Source organism: Dermochelys coriacea, chromosome 6, assembly GCF_009764565.3.
Source record: "Dermochelys coriacea isolate rDerCor1 chromosome 6, rDerCor1.pri.v4, whole genome shotgun sequence".
NCBI lineage: Eukaryota > Metazoa > Chordata > Testudines > Dermochelyidae > Dermochelys > Dermochelys coriacea.
In genome coordinates, this window is record NC_050073.1 from 127,243,333 (window position 1) to 127,261,962 (window position 18,630).

General features: G+C 44.1%; 1 protein-coding gene across 1 annotated transcript; it reads left to right on the forward strand.

Moving 5' to 3' along the window:
• Positions 1-245: 245 nt before the first annotated feature.
• FKBP3 (FKBP prolyl isomerase 3) lies at positions 246-16,715 on the forward strand. The gene is made up of 7 exons (XM_038407856.2): positions 246-414; positions 1,297-1,398; positions 2,985-3,092; positions 4,010-4,145; positions 5,179-5,246; positions 8,033-8,130; positions 16,481-16,715. The coding sequence occupies exons 1-7, from the start codon at positions 310-312 to the stop codon at positions 16,533-16,535; spliced, it is 672 nt and encodes a 223-aa protein (XP_038263784.1). The 5' UTR covers positions 246-309; the 3' UTR covers positions 16,536-16,715.
• Positions 16,716-18,630: the final 1,915 nt, after the last annotated feature.

The window sequence follows — 18,630 nt, forward strand, 5'->3', positions numbered from 1 at the left end:
GACTTGTGGCACCTTAGAGACTATCACATTTATTGGAGCATAAGCTTTCCGATGCATCCGATGAAGCGAGCTGTAGCTCACGAAGGCTTCTGCTCCAATAAATGTGCTAGTCTCTAAGGTGCCACAAGTCCTCCTGTTCTTAAAATGGACACGGCTACTCTACCTACCACCCCATCGGCCCCGCCCACCAAGCCCAGGCCACGCCCCGACCCCTTTGGCCCCTCCCACAGCCCTCTGGTCCCGCCCCCCGCCCCGGCCACGCGCTGCGCGGGAGCCCCTGCGACGGAGTCGGGGGCGCGGCGCAGCAAGATGGCGGCGGCCCCGCCGCGGCACTGGAGCGCCGAGGAGCTGCGCAGCGAGGCGCTGCCCAAGAAGGACCTGATCAAGTTCCTGCAGGAGCACGCGGCGCAGGCGGTACGGGGGGGAGGGGCCGGCGCTCGCGGCCGCTCCGCTCCCGCGCCCTCCTGAGGGCAGCTGCGCGAGGCGCGGCCGCACCCCGCGGCCACCGGCCCTGCCCCCCCGCCCCGCCCCGCCCCGGCCGGACCCCCGCGGCCACCGGCCCTGCCCCCCCGCCTCGCCCCGCCCCGCCCCGCCCCGGCCGGACCCCGCGGCCACCGGCCCTGCCTCGCCCTGGCCGGTCCCCCGCTCCCTCCTGCCTCGCCCGGGCCGGACCCTACGGCCACCGGACCTGACCTCCATCCCCTCCTCGCCTCATCCCCGCCCAGACCCCCCCGGCCAGAGCCCCGCTCCCCTCACCCCAGCCGGACCCTGCGGCAATCCCGACCTGCCCCCCTGCGCCTTACCCCGGCCAGACCCCACGATCCTCCCCAGCCTGCCCCCCCACCTGGACCCCATGATCCTCTACAGCTTCGCCCCCCCCCCGCCCCCGACTCATTGCAACCAGACCCTATGATCTTCTCCAGCCCAGACCCTCCAACTCACCCCCTGCAGGATCCCATGCCCACCCCTGACTCCCTCCTCTGGCCCGGTCCCCTGACTCCACCCCAGCAGGAGAACATGGCCACCTCCAACTTCACCTGGGTTAGATTCCATGCCCCTGTCTCTCGACTCCACCCCAGCTAGTCCCCGTGACACCCCCACCTCCGACTCCACCCTGGCCAGACACGCCACCCCAGGCACCCCTAAGGGTGTGACAGGTCAATCCTGTGAGAGCCCCCAACTCCCCGAGTGCAACCTGCCACCCCCAGCAATGCTAGCACCCCAGGCCCTTTCACGGCAGATTGCGGGCACGGAAAGCCCTGGCAACTCAGCTAAATTTTCCCCTCTTGTCTGTAGTTTCTTGCAGAACACAAGTTACTGGGGCACATAAAAAACGTGGCCAAGACTGCGACCAAGGATCAGTTAGTTACGGTCTATAACCAGCTCTTTGAAACTCAGGTGGGTACTTGCCTCTCCTAGGCCTGTATGGGACAAAGAGCCCCTTGTTGTTATAGCACTTGCTTGTGACTGAGAACACAGATGGTTTTCGTTCTAGCCTCATTTCCACGTTCTCCAAACCATTTGCCTGTTTGGCTGAATTGTTCTGTAGCTGAAGCATATTTTTGTTTTCGAACTTGGAGCAAAATTCTTGCTGCTTTTCATTTGAGTGCATGAAAATAGTGTTAATCTATTTAAAGGGACACTGTCAACTTCACAATCACACTTGCGTTGGAATAGCGCGTGCCTGTTGTGGCTCCTAAGGCAGTCATTTGTCACTGAAAGGTGAGATTTTTCTCTCTTCTTCGCTTTATATGTTTGACAGCACCCTCTATAGTCAGCTTCATCATTTGTTGATCCTTTGTTTTTCCTGTCTCCTGCACACTCTTGCTAATAATAGCAACAAAATTGGAACTGAAGAGACAGATAGTGTGTGCTCAGAGAGGAAGGGGCTAGAGGGGAAAGAGTCTGATACGGCTTTCAGATCTCAACAAGGGGCCTTCTGAATATCATTACGGGAACAGAAACACCCAGATATTTGATAAAAATAACTTAAAAAATCTGTGCATGTTATTTATAGGGTGTGCTATCAGAAACATTACTTGTTCAAGTTAAACCAAGTTAATAGAACTTTTTAAAAGGGTATTGCCACAATTCACAGAATAACACGAACATGGATGAAGTTTGATAGCTGACACTTGATATATAAGTAGTTCTCATTGAGTGATGGTTTTGCTGGGTTTTGAATTTTTCCTTTGGGATCAAAATCCAGATCATTTGAATATATATTTTTTTAATCTAGAGGAACATATTTTGATTGTGCATGCCCTTCAAAGCAAATTAAGATAACCAGTCATGCAAATACAGCCTGTGTATCTTCAGTTGTCAGAAACCTTGTGACATCTTTTATACTTTATAAATATCCTGCATCGTTATACATATTTAAATAACTCGTATTTCAGTTTGCAATGTTTTAGCCACCTTGATCCCAGGTTATTAGAGAGAGGTGAGGTAATATCTTTTATTGGACTAACGTCTGTTAGTGAAAGAGGCCAGGTTTTGGGAAAGGTATTCAGAGCGTAGCAACTAAGTACAATGTAGAACTGATTGTTTAGCATAAGTAGTTACATATTCTAACCTAAGAGACCATTCAAGGTGAAGTGGCCCTTTAGTACCCCCCACAACACACCTCTCAAGATCCCTGGGTCCTACACATGCCTATCACAACAGGTGGCATACCTCATCCAGTACACTAAATGCCCCAATAACAACTATGTGGGTGAAACTAGACGGTCACTACTCTCTTGAATGAACTCTCACAGAAAAATATCACCTGTGGGCAAACACTTTTCATGAAATGATCACCCCATATCTGACTTCAGTCCATTGTAGAGCCTTAATACTGCTGATTATTGGAATCCATGGTTGTTTCCCCTCCAGAACTGGTCCTTAAGTATATAAAAGCTGTAAAGTAGATTTTTTGACAGCCTTCTGAAGGATTTCCTATCCTAGTATGTAGCAGGTAATGATAAAGGCTTTCCTTACAGCGTTTTAAAGGCACAGAGTGTGCAGATAAAGTGACGGAACAGATAAAGAACGTCAAAATTGATGAAGACAAGGCAAAAGAAACTAAGCCTGAAGAGATTGTTGATGAGGTTTGTATAGAAAACTACTCTTTCTTAGATTAGGACTACTGCCTATGTAGTAGAACAAATGCTTTTGAAACCTTGAATGATAAAAGATAGAGAATTTGAGTGGGCTGGGTTGAGGGGGATTGCTAATAAAGCGTGCAACCTGGAATGGTTCCTTAAATTGATTCTGAAATTGTTTAAGCTGAACAGAACAGTTCTTGGAAGTGAAGTGGTATGGCGGACAAACGTTCACTAGTGGGATCTTTGGTTGGATGGCAGTATCCAAGCAGAAAGTGTTAATATTACTGCAAAATGTTTCTTTTATTGGTACAATATATCCCCTCAGCATTTTCTCTCTTGCTGGAATAGACACTAACTGGACAGGGGTACATTTGAGGGCCAAAGCCCCATGAAGACATTTTCAGTGATGTTAAGAGAGCTGAGCAGCGTAACATATACAAACTGGTAAAGAGAAATTGAGTGCTCTTGGTTTGCTTTCTCACCAGAAGTGACAGCTGTGAAGTGTTTATTTACAAGTTGTTGTTCGTTATAAGTCTGTATTTGTAGTTTTCTGGAAGACCCTCATCTGATTAAAAAATTGGACCTTGATTCAACTTCTCACTTACCCAGCATATTTTGAGCCAGTAGTCATTCTCATGCAGATTTCTCCCCAAAGTTTTAAATAACTTCGGCATCAGGACCAATCTTGGATTAGCATAGACTACATTTATATAACCGTTTCCTTCCCAAAGGATACTAAAGTACTGTACAGACTATATTAATTTAAAAGCATGTATGGGTGCTGTTCACCTTAGTATCTGAATGTGGTTCATTCAGTGGCTTAAACTCAATTAGCTTCAGTTGGTCCATCTTGTTCTTTGTTGGTAACTTGGGACGAGTCATTAAGATTGTGGTAATTCTCTATTTCTGTCTTAATTCAGGGTCCACCAAAATATACAAAATCAGTTCTGAAAAAGGGGGATAAAACTAACTTTCCCAAAAAAGGAGATGTCGTTCATTGCTGGTATACGGGAAAGTTACAGGATGGGACTGTCTTCGATACCAATATTCAAACAAGTAAGGTCACATGGATAAAAAGGTCTTGCAGGTTTAAAGAGTTCAGATGGTTTACACAACATATGAGTGGAAGAAATTAGCTGGAATGCTAATCACCAAGTTGTCTTTGTTTCTTAAATGCTTGAATAGCCTGGGTCCTAAGAAACTGCTTCTGCCCCGTGTCGTGTTGCAATCAGGGTTGTCTTGCTGTCAGTTCTTGGATGAATCTTTCCAAGAGAGAAAGCAGGGTATTCTTTGAGGACTCACTTCTATAACATGATCCCTGCATCTTGCCATAGGCTACAAATGGTATTTCCAGGCCATGGATAATGTGAAACATACTGATTTAGTAATGCCTGTGGCTCTGCAGAAGGGCAGAGATAAAGGATTTTAATTCAGAAAACTCTGTTTAGCTATAGAACCTGAGTGGTGGTAGCTTATTTAGCTGTCCAAGCAGACAGCTTGTATAATAATTATCAGTTAAATGCAGAGATGCTTGGGGGATAAGTGTGTAAAATACATAGCTTATGGGGGAGACAAGTGCTAGAAACATAAATTTTGCAGCAGTTTTATAGCACTGTTAAGAGTAATAAGTTGTAATTGCAATACTATGCAAGGTTCAGCTCATTGTTTTACAGTCTGTTTTTCCACTCCAGATGTTGTACATAAAATTGGTTCCCTGCTGATTTTATTGAACATGTTGCTTGCCAAATACAGTACTTTACTGCATTTCTAATACCATAGAAATAAATCTTCTCTGTTGTTACATCAATATCAGCTCTGGTGTTAGTGCAACTTCACTGGTTTAAAGAAACTATGGGCACTTGCATCAAGAGTGAATTTGCCCCATTGTTTGCTATTTAACTGCTATTTTGAATGATTAAATTATATGAAACGTGGGGAAATTCATTTATAGCTCATCTATAATAAATATCTTGGTGCAGTAGATATTTGTAGTGCATAACTGTAGTGGTAGTTCTAGTCAGAAATATTAGTGTGATCTAGTTAATGACTTAACTTTGGCCGAATAAATGCATCTACAAGTGTCTTTCAGGTTCAAAGAAGAAAAAAGGAGCCAAACCTTTAAGCTTCAAAGTTGGTGTAGGAAAAGTTATCAGAGGCGTAAGTAAACCACATAAAAGTCTCTGTGTCAAAGTCTGATGAAGTCCTTGGTCTGTAGGATTACCTGTTGGTGTGCATCTGTTGGGTGCTTCTCTGAATTATCTGGGGAAGAGAGTGAGTTAACAGCTCTTATGCCAGGAATATGTTTTATTTCAGTTTTTATATAAATGGCTTCATCTAACTTCCCAGAGCTAGGCCCCCCCATAACTAAACACGTGGACAGCAGTATTCGAGTGTATGATCTTTGGGTCAGAGACAGTTTGTTAGATATTTGTACAGCACAGTGAGCCTTGATTGGAGCCCCTGCGTGCGACAGGCTGCACTCACAAAGGAGTCTAACTGCTAGGGGTCCTACATCTAATAATATTCACAGCCCTGAGTGAGGTGCCTAAGAAAACGATTCTCAGAACTCAGCAAACTGAGCCAGGAAGCACTTAAGCAGAAGTGTGAAATGCAGAAGAAAAGCTTGGGGCTTAGGGCCCAGATCCACAGCGGTATGCAGGTGCCTAATCTGCATCAGTCCAGACCTTAGGCACCTGACTGACAGAATGGAGAGAGGCACCTCTCTCTGCTTGGAATTCTCCACCATGATACCTCTCCTGGAGTCAAGGCCTAAGCTAGATCAGCTCGCTCTTGTGATATGCCAGAAAGACAGGCCACCACCCCACTATAGCTAATAGCCCAGTGGTCAGGGCACTCACTTGGGATGCAAGGGTTCTGTTTTCAGATCCCTGCCCTGTCTGATTTAGAGCAGGGACTTGAAGCCAGGTCTCTCATGTTTCAGTTGAGTGCCCTATGGGGGAGGGGAGGGTTTCTCTGTATAAATAATATTCATTAGGCCAGAGAAAAAGAGAGAGTTAGCAAGTATCTCCATACCCAAATGGTTAGGGAGTCAAGTTCAAGGCCCTGCTCCAGTGAATAGTCAGGTTTTTTTAGATAGTGGACCAGCACAAACAAAGGAGATAGACCTGCCACAGAATAGACAGGCACTTGGTGATTAGGGCTCTCTCCTGGGACAAATCCCTGCTCCAAACCAGGCTGAGTGGCTGTCACGCAACCCAGGTTAGGACCCTAACCATTGAGCTGATGAGTATTCTGATACAGATAGACAGCCCCCAGAATTCCTAACTTTGCCCTGGGAGGTCATATGCAGGTTAGGTCTGCTGAGAGCATACATGCCAGACTGGCCCTGTAGGCAAGAGGTGCGGAGGAATGCCTAGTTTGAGAAATCCGATAAGGTTTGCCTGAGCGAGGGCTCTGACAAGCTTGCCCACCCATGGAAACCTATGCATGAAGTGGTGATTTAGGTGCCTAGAGGGTTTGGTGGCAGCTGAGTGGTAGTTTTGTGAATGTCAATTGTGCCTAAAGAGGCACCTAGGCATCCAAGTCCCTTTGTGCATCTAGCCCTACCACAATGCAAACTGACAGTATGTGCTGGTTCCAGTAACCTGACAAGTCAGTCAACATATCCTTATCTCCCGCCAGAGCCCCTCTTCTACCCACTCAGTCACCCCTCATGCCAAAGCTGAACAGACGAGCTAAACGGTATCCTGAACTATCCCCAAGCTCTGATGCGTGTCATTGTGTCAGAAGAACAGTTGCGAGCCAGTATGGTGTGTCTGGATTTCACTTCAGAACTCTGAAGAACTGATCACGCTTAAGTTTGATCCTTGCACAGGGCACAGCATGGAGCTCTGGATTGTCACTAGCGCAAGTGAAGGCTACTTTTAAAAGGATGGGTAGCTAAGTAAAGTCCTAGGTATAGTCCTCTGGGCAAAGCAGATGTGTCAAGCCCTTTACATATCTGCCTGCCTGCTTATATTGGAGAGCCTAGAGAATGGGGGCAGGTGTGGATGCAGCGTGGGTATGTCTGAGGAGCTGTGGGTGTATCCTCTTATAATGAGGTGCTTAGCTACAGGCCCTGCTCGTTGCCTCCCTTCTACTGCTGAATAGTAGTAACTTGGTGGCTGCCCTGCTGCATTTCTCTGTGCAGGATCAGGTTCCCCACCAGTACCATGCACGACTGCTGTGGCTCTGCATGGATGTACTGTGACAGCTACTTACGGAGGGAGACGCCCCCAAAATATCATTGGTCTTGTGCCCACTGCTGCAAGGAAACACTTGCTTCAGTTTTTTGTGATAAGCTTTAGTCTCTTGTTGTAACACTTCCATGCTTGGATTGTTGCCATACACCTCAAACAGCTGAGATCTGAACACCACCTGTTATCTGATAAGCTGATACTGTGCTAAACTCTGAACACTAGCTATGAGGTTTGGCACGGGGAGGGACAAGCACTGAGAGATAAAATTAGTTATCAAACTTTATAAACCCCGGATGGATAACTGCTTATCTGTACATCCCAAAATAAATGGAATCTGTGAAAACACACACTCTGAGTTTCATACTCTTTTTGAAATAAGAAAGATTTGGCCTATTAGTATCTTCACATCAGGGGATACTAAACTTACTAAACTTCAGAGGCTAGTTTCCACTGTACTGTATGTACCTGGGCTATAAATCCAAATCAGTGGCAGTAAATCCTAGAACAGCTCTTGAGCAGGTGTTATTGTGGAACCCGTTTTCATTTTTTAAAAGGAAAAATCCAGTTGTCGAACACTACTGCTTGGAAGGCCATGTGCAGTTAAGCTGCAAGCTGGGAAGGTTTACTTGTGTGTGTTCTGGCTCAGAGCCCAGGTACTTAAAAGGATAGAGTTGGAAATGTGGAAATTACTTTTTTTTTTTTTTTTTTTTTGAAGTTCATGTTACAACATACTTTCTTTTTTAGTGGGATGAAGCTCTGTTGACAATGAGTAAAGGGGAGAAGGCTCATCTGGAAATTGAACCTGAATGGGCTTATGGGAAGAAAGGGCAGCCTGATGCCAAGTATCCTTTTACTTGAAAATATGAACAGGATTGAATGTACCTTTTGGAAACGTTCTTGTTATTCAAGTCTCTTTGCAGTAAGATTTTCCCTCTGGAAACATATAACCAAGGCAAAGATGGATTTCTGGTGGGGTGTACATTGGCAACATGGTGCTTGACTTGAAGAACAGGACCATTTTGGAGTGTGCACTCTCTCTCAGCAGCGCCTGCCGTGCACACTTGTTTCAGAGATTGTTGCCTCTGCTTAGCAGTTAATACAGTGGGAAAAGAGCAGACTTGTACTACTGGCTGTCACAAACGCGCGCTTGGCAGGGCAAAGGCCCTGCAGGCAGGGATCTAGCAATGGAATATACATTTGCAGTCACGGGTTGGCTTAGGGTGGAAGCCTAAGTGAATATGGGTGAAATTAATGTATGTATGTATTTCAAAATGCTAATGACAGTTTATGCTTTAAAAGTGTGTCCTAGCTGAACTAGGAGCAGCACATCCTAGCTGAGGCATGACACTAGTTTGGGAACAGGGATGACTTCCCATTCTTCTGTGGTAGCTTCATTGGCATAGTTCTTCCTCTCTCCTCTGCATATAAATATGCATTCCCTTAAATGTTTCCACCTCTAGCACTGAAACAAATTCAGTGGTCTATCTGGGGACCATATGAGGGTAGTAAAGAGGTAATTTGCTGTGCTTTAAATGAAGGGGAATCAGATTCTATTAGAATTCTTTGAGGGGATGGACAAGGGGGGTCCAGTGGATAATATAGTATACTTGGACTTTCAAGAAGCCTTTGACAAGATTCCTCACGGGCTCTTAAGCAAAGTAAGCTGTCATGGGAAAAGAGGGAAGGTTCTCTCATGGGTCAGTAACTGGTTAAAAGTAGGGTGACCATATTTCCCTATGCTGAATACAGGACACCTGTTAAAATAACTCGTATTCAAGCAAGTTCAATGGCAATCAGTCAGAACTATGCAGTACAAACATTCAAATTAACATCAAGTTGACTGAGCCCTTGTTAAAAAGAAATACTGTAGTTGGATTCTTTTTATTTACCTTATCTTTAAAGCTTTAGGGCTCACATGGGGAGAGGTGACGCACACACTCCTGTACACCTCTCTCTCACGGTGTGGGGGTGACCAACCGATCTGACCCTCCCTGACCAGCTCTTTCCACCGTCAGTGCCTGGCTGGGCCTCTGGGACAGACCCGCCTCTCCTGGTACCTGGCACCATGTCTTCCCGAGGCAACACGGGGTGGGGAGAGGGAGGCATGTTTTTAAGTTGGGACACCTGCAGGGGGGCTTAAATATGGGACTGTCCCTTTAAAAGGGGACATGTCGTCACCCTAGTTAAAAGACAGACACGCACAGTCAACCTGTGGAACTCATTGACAGGATGTTGTGAAGGTCAAAACTATAACTGGGTTAAAAAAAAAATTAGATTAAGTTTATGGAGGATAGGTCCATCAATGGGTATTAGCCAAGGGGGTCAGGGATGCAACTCCATGCTTTGGGGGTCCCTAAACCTGTGACTGCCAGAAATTGGGATGGGATAACTGGGGATGGGTCACTTGATTGCCCTGTTCTGTTCATTCCCTCTGGCACTGACCACTGTCAGAAGACAGGATACTGGGCTATATGGACCATTGGTCTGATCCAGTATGGTCGTTCTTATGTTCCTAACGGTCGGGGTGGGAGAAAGAGAGAAGTCTGTTTTCATTGCTTCAGCAGCAAAGAGAAGAGGAAATAGTGAGATTCATCTGCGCTTATGTTCCAGAATGCCTCTGGCCGGAGGACACAAGGAGAAAACGGAAGTGGGTGACCTTGCTGAACGCTCCCTATATCCTACTTGTCTCTTTTCCTTGCTAGCTATTTGTGCTGCTGGTAGGAGGGGGAGAAAGGGAAAATACGCCCTTTGTCTCCAGCATCTCAACTTGTGCCCCCTGGTGACTTGTCTGCCTGGTACGAAGGTTGCGGATCTCTTGAGGCATCTAGATAGACTTGTGTGTAGTGCTGGGGAGGAGCCGGTGGTCGTGGTACATGTAGGTACCAATGATGAAGGGAAGGCTCGGAGAGACGTCCTGGAGGCCAAATTTAGGCTGCCAGAAAAGAGGCTGAAACCCAGGACCTCTATGGTGACATTCTCAAAAATGCTACCAGTTCCATATGCAGGGCCAGGTAGACGGGCAGAGCTTCAGAGTCTCAATGTGTGCATGAGACGATGGTATAGAGAGGAAGGGTTTAGATTTATTAAGAACTGGGGAAACTTTTGGGATGGGGGAGCCTATACACGAAGGATGGTCTCCACCTAAACCAGAGGTTTCAGAGTAGCAGCCGTGTTAGTCTGTATTCGCAAAAAGAAAAGGAGTACTTGTGGCACCTTAGAGACTAACAAATTTATTAGAGCATAAGCTTTCGTGAGCTACAGCTCACTTCATCGGATGCAAGTGAGCTGTAGCTCACGAAAGCTTATGCTCTAATAAATTCATTAGTCTCTAAGGTGCCACAAGTACTCCTTTTCTTTTTACCTAAACCAGAGTGGATCCAGGCTGCCAACACTTAGTTTAAAAACTGCTCTGCAACCTTTTTAATGTTAAGAGATTGGGGGGGCAGGGGCGGGGTTGGGAAGCTGATGGCTGCAGAGGCGCACGTGGGTCGGACAGAGGCTTGTCTTAGAGGAGAGTCTATTGATGCAGATTCTTGAGGGTTTAGTCAGGAGGAGGGGATGAAAAAGGACAAAGTATGGCCAGATCAAATGAGAAACATTCACGAAGAATCTGGCACATCAGAAAAGGGCAGACAAATAAACAGCGACAAGTTTTTAAAGTGCTTGTACACAAATGCTAGAAGTCTAAATAATAAGATGGGTGAACTACAGTGCCTCTGTGTTAAAGGAGGATATTGACATAATAGGCATCACAGAAACCGGGTGGAGTGAGGACAATCAATGGGACACAATCATTCCGGGGTACAAAATATATCGGAAGGATAGAACGGGTCGTGCGGTGGGGTGGGGAGTGGCACTATATGTGAAAGAAAATGTAGAATCAAATGAAATAAAAAATTTAAATTAATCCACATGTTCCATAGAATCTCTATGGATAGTAATTCCATGCTCTAATAAGAATATAACAGAAGTATAATTTTACTTTGTGTAATGACCCATCCACTCCCAGTCTCTATTCAAGCCTAAATTAATTGTATCCAGTTTGCAAATTAATTCCAATTCAGCAGTCTCTCCTTGGAGTCTGTTTTTGAAGTTTTTTTGTTGAAGTATTGACACTTTTAGGTCTGTAATCAAGTGACCAGAGAGATTGAAGTGTTCTCCAACTGGTTTTTGAATGTTATAATTCTTGACCTCTGATTTGTGTCCATTTATTCTTTTACGTATTATCGACCACCTGACCAGGACAGTGATAGTGACAATGAAATGTTAAGGGAGATTAGAGAGGCTATCAAAATTAAAAAAAATAATAGTGGGGGATTTCAATTATCCCCATATTCACTGGGTACATGTCACCTCAGGATGAAATGCAGAGACAGAATTTCTCGATATTTTAAATGAATGCTTCTTGGAGGAGCTGTTACAGGAACCCTCAAGGGGAAAGGCAATTCCTGATCTATTCCTGAGTGGTGCGCAGGATCTGGTCCAAGAGGTAACTATAACAGGACTGCTTGGAAGTAGTGACCACAATATAATAACATTTAACATTCCTGTGGTGGGAAGAACACCTCAACAGCCCAACACTGTGGCGTTTAATTTCAGAAAGGGGAACTATGCAAAAATGAGGAGGTTAGTTAAACAGAAATTAAAAGGTACAGTGACTAGAGTGAAATTCCTGCAAGCTGCATGGACACTTTTCAAAGACATCATAATAGAGGCTCAACTTAAACGTATATCCCAAATTAAAAAAACATAGTAAAAGAACTAAAAAGAGCCACCATGGCTTAACCATGTAAAAGAAGCAGTGAGAGAGAAAATGGCATCTTTTAAGAAGTGGAAGTCAAATCCTAGTGAGGTAAATAGAAAGGAGCATAAACACTGCCAAATTAAATGTAAAAATGTAATAAGAAAAGCCAAAAAGGATTTTGAAGAACAGGTAGCCAAAAACTCAAAAGGTAATAACCAAATGTTTTTTAAGTACATCAGAAGCAGGAAGCCTGCTAAACAACCAGTGGGGCCTCTGGACAATCGAGATACAAAAGGAGCACTTAAAGATGATAAAGTCATCGCAGAGAAACTAAATGAATTCTTTGCTTCAGTCTTCATGGCTGAGGATGTTAGGGAGATTCCCAAACCTGAGTCATCTTTTGTAGGTGACAAATCTGAGGAATTGTCACAGATTGCAGTGTCACTAGAGGAGGTTTTGGAATTAATTGAGAAACTTAACAGTAACAAGTCACCGGGACCAGATGTCATTCACCCAAGAGTTCTGAAAGAACTCAAATGTGAAATTGCAGAACTATTAACTATGGTATGGTCTGTCCTTTAAACCAGCTACTGTAACCAATGACTGGAAGATAGCTAATGTAATGCCGCTATTTAAGAAGGACTCTAGAAGCAATCCTGGCAGTTACAGACCAGTAAGTCTAACATGGGTATCGGGCAAATTAGTTGAAACAATAGTAAAGAATAAAATTATCAGATACATAGAAGAACATACATTGTTGTTGAAAAGTCAATATGGTTTCTGTAAAGGGAGATCATGTCTTACTGATCTATTAGACGGGTTTCACAGTAGCAGTTGTGTAGTCTGTATTCGCAAAAAGAAAAGGAGGACTTGTGGCACCTTAGATACTAACAAATTTATTTGAGCATAAACTTTCATGAGCTACAGCTCACTTCATCAGATGCATTCAGTGGAAAATACAGTGGGGAGATTTATATACATAGAGAACATGAAACAATGGGTGTTACCATATACACTGTAATGAGAGTGATCACTTAAGGTGAGCTATTACCAGCAGGAGAGCGGGGGTGGAGGAGGGGAACCTTTTATAGTGATAATCAAGGTGGGCCATTTCCAGTAGTTGACAAGAATGTCTGAGGAACAGTGGGGGGTCAGGGGGATAAACATGGGGAAATAATTTTACTTTGTGTAATTACCCATCCACTCCCAGTCTCTATTAAGCCTAAGTTGATTGTATCCAGTTTGCAAATTAATTCCAATTCAGCAGTCTCTCCTTGGAGTCTGTTTTTGAAGTTTTTTTGTTGAAGTATTGACACTTTTAGGTCTGTAATCAAGTGACCAGAGAGATTGAAGTGTTCTCCAACTGGTTTTTGAATGTTATAATTCTTGACCTCTGATTTGTGTCCATTTATTCTTTTACGTAGAGACTGTCCAGTTTGGCCAATGTACATGGCAGAGGGGCATTGCTGGCACATGATGGCATATATCACATTGGTAGATGCACAGGTGGACGAGCCTCTGATAGTGTGGCTGATGTGATTAGGCCCTATGATGGTGTCCCCTGAATAGATATGTGGGCACAGTTGGCAATGGGCTTTGTTGCAAGGATAGGTTTCTGGGTTAGTGGTTCTGTTGTGTGGTGTGTGGTTGCTGGTGAGTATTTGCTTCAGGGTGGGGGGCTGTCTGTAAGCAAGGACTGGCCTGTCTCCCAATATCTGTGAGAGTGATGGGTCGTCCTTCAGGATAGGTTGTAGATCCTTGACGATGCGTTGGAGAGGTTTTAGTTGGGGGCTGAAGGTGATGGCTAGTGGCGTTCTGTTGTTTTCTTTGTTGGGCCTGTCCTGTAGTAAGAATGCTTGATAGAGATCTTGTAGGTGTTTGTCTCTGTCTGAGGGGTTGGAGCAAATGGACAGTCTCTATGTAAAAGAATAAATGGACACAAATCAGACGTCAAGAATTATAACATTCAACAACCAGTCAGAGAACACTTCAGTCTCTCCGGTCACTCGATTACAGACCTAAAAGTGGCTATTCTTCAACAAAAAAACTTCAAAAACAGACTCCAACGAGAGACTACTGAATTGGAATTAATTTGCAAACTGGATACAATTAACTTAGGCTTGAATAGAGACTGGGAACGGATGGGTCATTACACAACGTAAAACTATTTCCCCATGGTATTTCCCCCCCTCGACCCCCCCACTGTTCCTCAGACGTTCTTGTCAACTGCTGGAAATGGCCCAACTTGATTATCACTAAAAGGTTTTTTTCCCCCCTGCTCTCTTGCTGGTAATAGCTGACCTTAAGTGATCACTCTGGTTACAGTGTGTATGGTAACACCCATTGTTTCATGTTCTCTATGTATATAAATCTCCCCACTGTATTTTCCACTGCATGCATCCGATGAAGTGAGCTGTAGCTCACAAAAGCTTGTGCTCAAATAAATATTAGTCTCTAAGGTGCCATAAGTCCTTCTTTTTCTTTTTGATCTATTAGAATTCTTTGAGGGGGTCAGCAAACATGTGGACAAGGGGGATCCAGTGGACATAGTGTACTTAGATTTCTAGAAAACCTTTTACAAGGTCCCTCACCAAAGGCTCTTACATAAATTAAGTTGTCATGGGATAAGAGGGAAGATCCTTTCATGGATTGAGAACTGGTTAAAAGACAGGGAACAAAGGGTAGGAATAAATGGTAAATTTTCAGAATGGAGAGGGGTAACTAGTGGTGTTCCCCAAGGGTCAGTCCTAGGACCAGTCCTATTCAACTTATTCATAAATGATCTGGAGAAAGGGATAAACAGTGAGGTGGCAAAGTTTGCAGATGATACTAAACTGCTCAGGCTAGTTAGGACCAAAGCAGACTGTGAAGAACTTAAAAAAGATCTCCCAAAACTAAGTGACTTGGCAACAAAATGGCAAATGAACTTTAATGTGGATAAATGTAAAGTAATACACATTGGAAAAAATAACCCCAACTATACATACAATATGATGGGGGCTAATTTAGCTACAACAAATCAGGAGAAAGATCTTGGAGTCATCATGGATAGTTCTCCTAAGATGTCCACACAGTGCGCAGCAGCAGTCAAAAAAGCAAACAGGATGTTAAAATCATTAAAAAGGGGATCAAGAATAAGACGGAGAATATCTTATTGTCCTTGTATAAATCCATAGTCCCACCTCTTGAATACTGCATACAGATGTGGTCCCCTCATCTCAAAAGAGATATACTGGCATGAGAAAAGGTTCAGAAAAGGGCAACTAAAATGATCAGGGGGTTTGGAACAGGTCCGATATGAGGAGAGATTAAAGAGGCTAGGACTTTTCAGCTTGGAAAAGAGGAGACGAAGGGGAGAGACGATAGAGGTCCATAAAATCGTGAGTGATGTGGAGAAAGTGAATAAGGAAAAGTTATTTACTTGTTCCCATAATATAAGAACTAGGGGCCACCAAATGAAATTAATGGGTAGCAGGTTTAACACAAATAAAAGGAAGTTCTTCTTCACTCAGTGCACAGTCAACTTGTAGAACTCCTTGCCTGAGGAGGTTATGAAAGCTAGGACTATAACAGGGTTTAAAAGAGAACTGGATAAATTCGTGGAGGTTAAGTCCATAAATGGCTATTAGCCAGGATGGGTAAGGAATGGTGTCCCTAGCCTCTGTTTGTCAGAGGGTGGAGATGGATGACGGGAGAGAGATCACTTGATCATTACCTGTTAGGTTCACTCCCTCTGGGGCACTGGCATTGGCCACTGTCGGTAGAGAGGCTACTGGGCTGGATGGACCTTTGGTCTGACCCACTCTGGCCATTCTTATGTTCCCAGAACTGCAAACAGGGCTAATGGAAAGCAGACAGGGACATCCATTGCAAAACTGCTCAGCAGACTCCTAGCCTTGCTCCCCCTCTATGGCTGATGGATGGTTGGAGGCTACAGTTCTCCCCTTGCTCCTACTTCGTGGCTCTTTTTGGACCTGCAGCTCTGCCAATGACACATGTTGATGCTCTGTCCAGAATCTTGTGCTACTTTTGCCCCTCTTCCTGCTGGAAGCTGAATCAGCAATATTAATAGTACCCTAAAATGAGGAAGATTTATGGCTTTATGCTGCTCCTGACTTGCTTACATCACTACCCTAGCTGGGTTTTACGAGGGGGAAAGTCTCATGCCACAAGTATTTTATTAAGACCTTGTGAAATCTACCTGCTCAACCGTTGGCACTGAGTGTTTCGTATGGTCACTGCTATGTTACAGATACAGTGAATAATTTAATAGTTTGTTTTCAGCATGTAAACTGGTGGGGGTGAAAACTTTTCTTGCTAGAGGTTACTGAAATGTCAAACTTCGAAGTGTCAGGTTAAACAACAGGTGGTAAGTCGCAAGTTATGTCTAGCCAATTTATATATCCAACTGGATTATGTTAAAATGTCTTTAACTCTTGTGCAAACAGGATTCCTCCAAATGCAAAGCTCTTTTTTGAAGTTGAATTGGTGGATATTGATTGACATGAAGAACTTGTTTCTTTAGTGCTGTGAATTCATCGATAAGTGAGAAGACGTCTGCCAACTGCAATTCTGTTCTTACTGCTTCAGGAAATGTTACAACTATGGCCTTCTGTATTGAAAATCATTTTGTTTTTTCCCAATCGCTGTACAGTAAAACATCACTAAAGAAAATAGATTATAGATGCAGGTAGTTTGACTTTTTTTGTCCTTGTGCTTCCATACTTCAGTAAACTTATCTGGAAAATCTGTTCTGCAGTGGAAGCAGACATTGAACAAATCCAACTTACAAATAAACCCAATCTGTTGCAATGAGGGGAAGGGAAACCCACTTAAATTTTGTCAGCATTTTTCCTTCCACATTGGCCTGGGTGCTAAACCCTCCCTTCAGTGCTGTTGTACTTTTACCTTCCTTTAAGCCCCTAACAGTGCCTGGTTCAGATCCACGTAAGCTGTATGTGTATTTCCACTTTTGTAGTTTGGCTCATGGAAAACACTATAAGTTGAACAAGGAACGTATTAGCCTTACCACCCTCTTACTGCAGTTGGCTAAGTTGTCTTTAGTTTAGCTTTCTGATCACAGCAGTGACCCATGTGGATTTTTTTAGTGGTCAGCTAAACTGGACTCCATTTGGAAATGGGGGAGGGCAGAAAGAAACTGAGTGCTAGGAAATAAATCAGTAAGAACCTCATAGTAACTTTCCAGGCATTGCTCAAAATTTAGCTGAACCCTCTGGAGGTGATGGCATCTGGTTCCTCTTGACCTTTTTAATTAACCATTGGAACAACTGACCATGGGTTGCTGTGGATTCTCCATGTGACAATTTTAAAATCAGGAATAGATGTTTTGTGAGTTGTGGTAAGGTACTTAAATGTTCTGTGCAGTTTCCCCATTTATGAAATGCATTATGTGCTTACCTCATTGTTTTAAAGACTTTCACATACACAATCTAAGGTGGCATCTATGGTTGATTTGCATTTGTTTTTTATACATAGGAAGTGTGGCATCCCACGTATTGCAGTATTGAAAGAGGACGAGGTCCATGGGCTGGTATTACAAATACAGATTTTACAGCTCAGTGAAGTCAGGGAGCATGTTTGCATCAGGCCTGGTCAGGCAAGCACCACAGTCCCATCTCATTGCTCTGGTTGTTGCAGGTTGAGCACTGCAGAACACCAACTATGTTTTGTAGCCTTGATTTCCTTTGTAGGACTCTTGTATCTCTGCTTCAGAATTTAGGCCTAGATCTTCTCAACTGAACTGAACTGTCTGGCATTTGGGGATGTGAGGCAGATCCAGCAGAAAATTACATTTAAGTTTCACATACTCAATACTGCCATACTAGTCTCTCATGGAGGTTTAATATAAGGTGTCTGGGTGAGGATGGGCAAATTCCTTGAGATTTCCCCCATAAGATTCCCAGACTGTTAACTATGTGTGTCACTCTGAACCTTATATCTGCAGAAAGACATGGTAGGTGAGGTAATATGTTATTGGAACAATGTCGTTGGTGAAAGTCAAACTTTTGAGCTTATACAGACTCTACTTAAGGCCTAGGAAAGGTATATAGCCCTCGTCTACAAATAGCAATTTGTCAGCATAACAGGCTTTGTCTACACTAGCACTTTCCTTGTTAATGCTTTTGTCACACGGGTGTGAACCACCCCACCCCCGAACAACAAAAGTTTTAATGCTGGAAAGTACTGGTGTGGACAGGGCTTCATCAGCAGGAGCCCCTCTTCTGGGAACAAAGCTACTGCCCCTTGTCGGGGGTGGTTTTATTTTGTGGTCAGGAGAGCTCTCCCGGTGACAAAGAGCAGCTACGCTACCTGTTGTAAGGTGTGCAGTGTAGATGTAGCTTAAGTTGCTCAGGGAAATGCACACCCTTGAGCAACAGTTATACCACCATAATCCCCCCGTGTAGACAGCGCAATGTTGATAGGAGGGCTTCTCCCATCAACATAGATACTGCCTCTCCATGAGGTGGAGTATTGACACTAGAGATGCTCTCCTGTCAGCATAGGGAGCACCTTCACTAAGTAGTACAGGGGCACAATTGCAGCCCTGTAAGTGTAGACAAGCACTTAGCGTCACAGC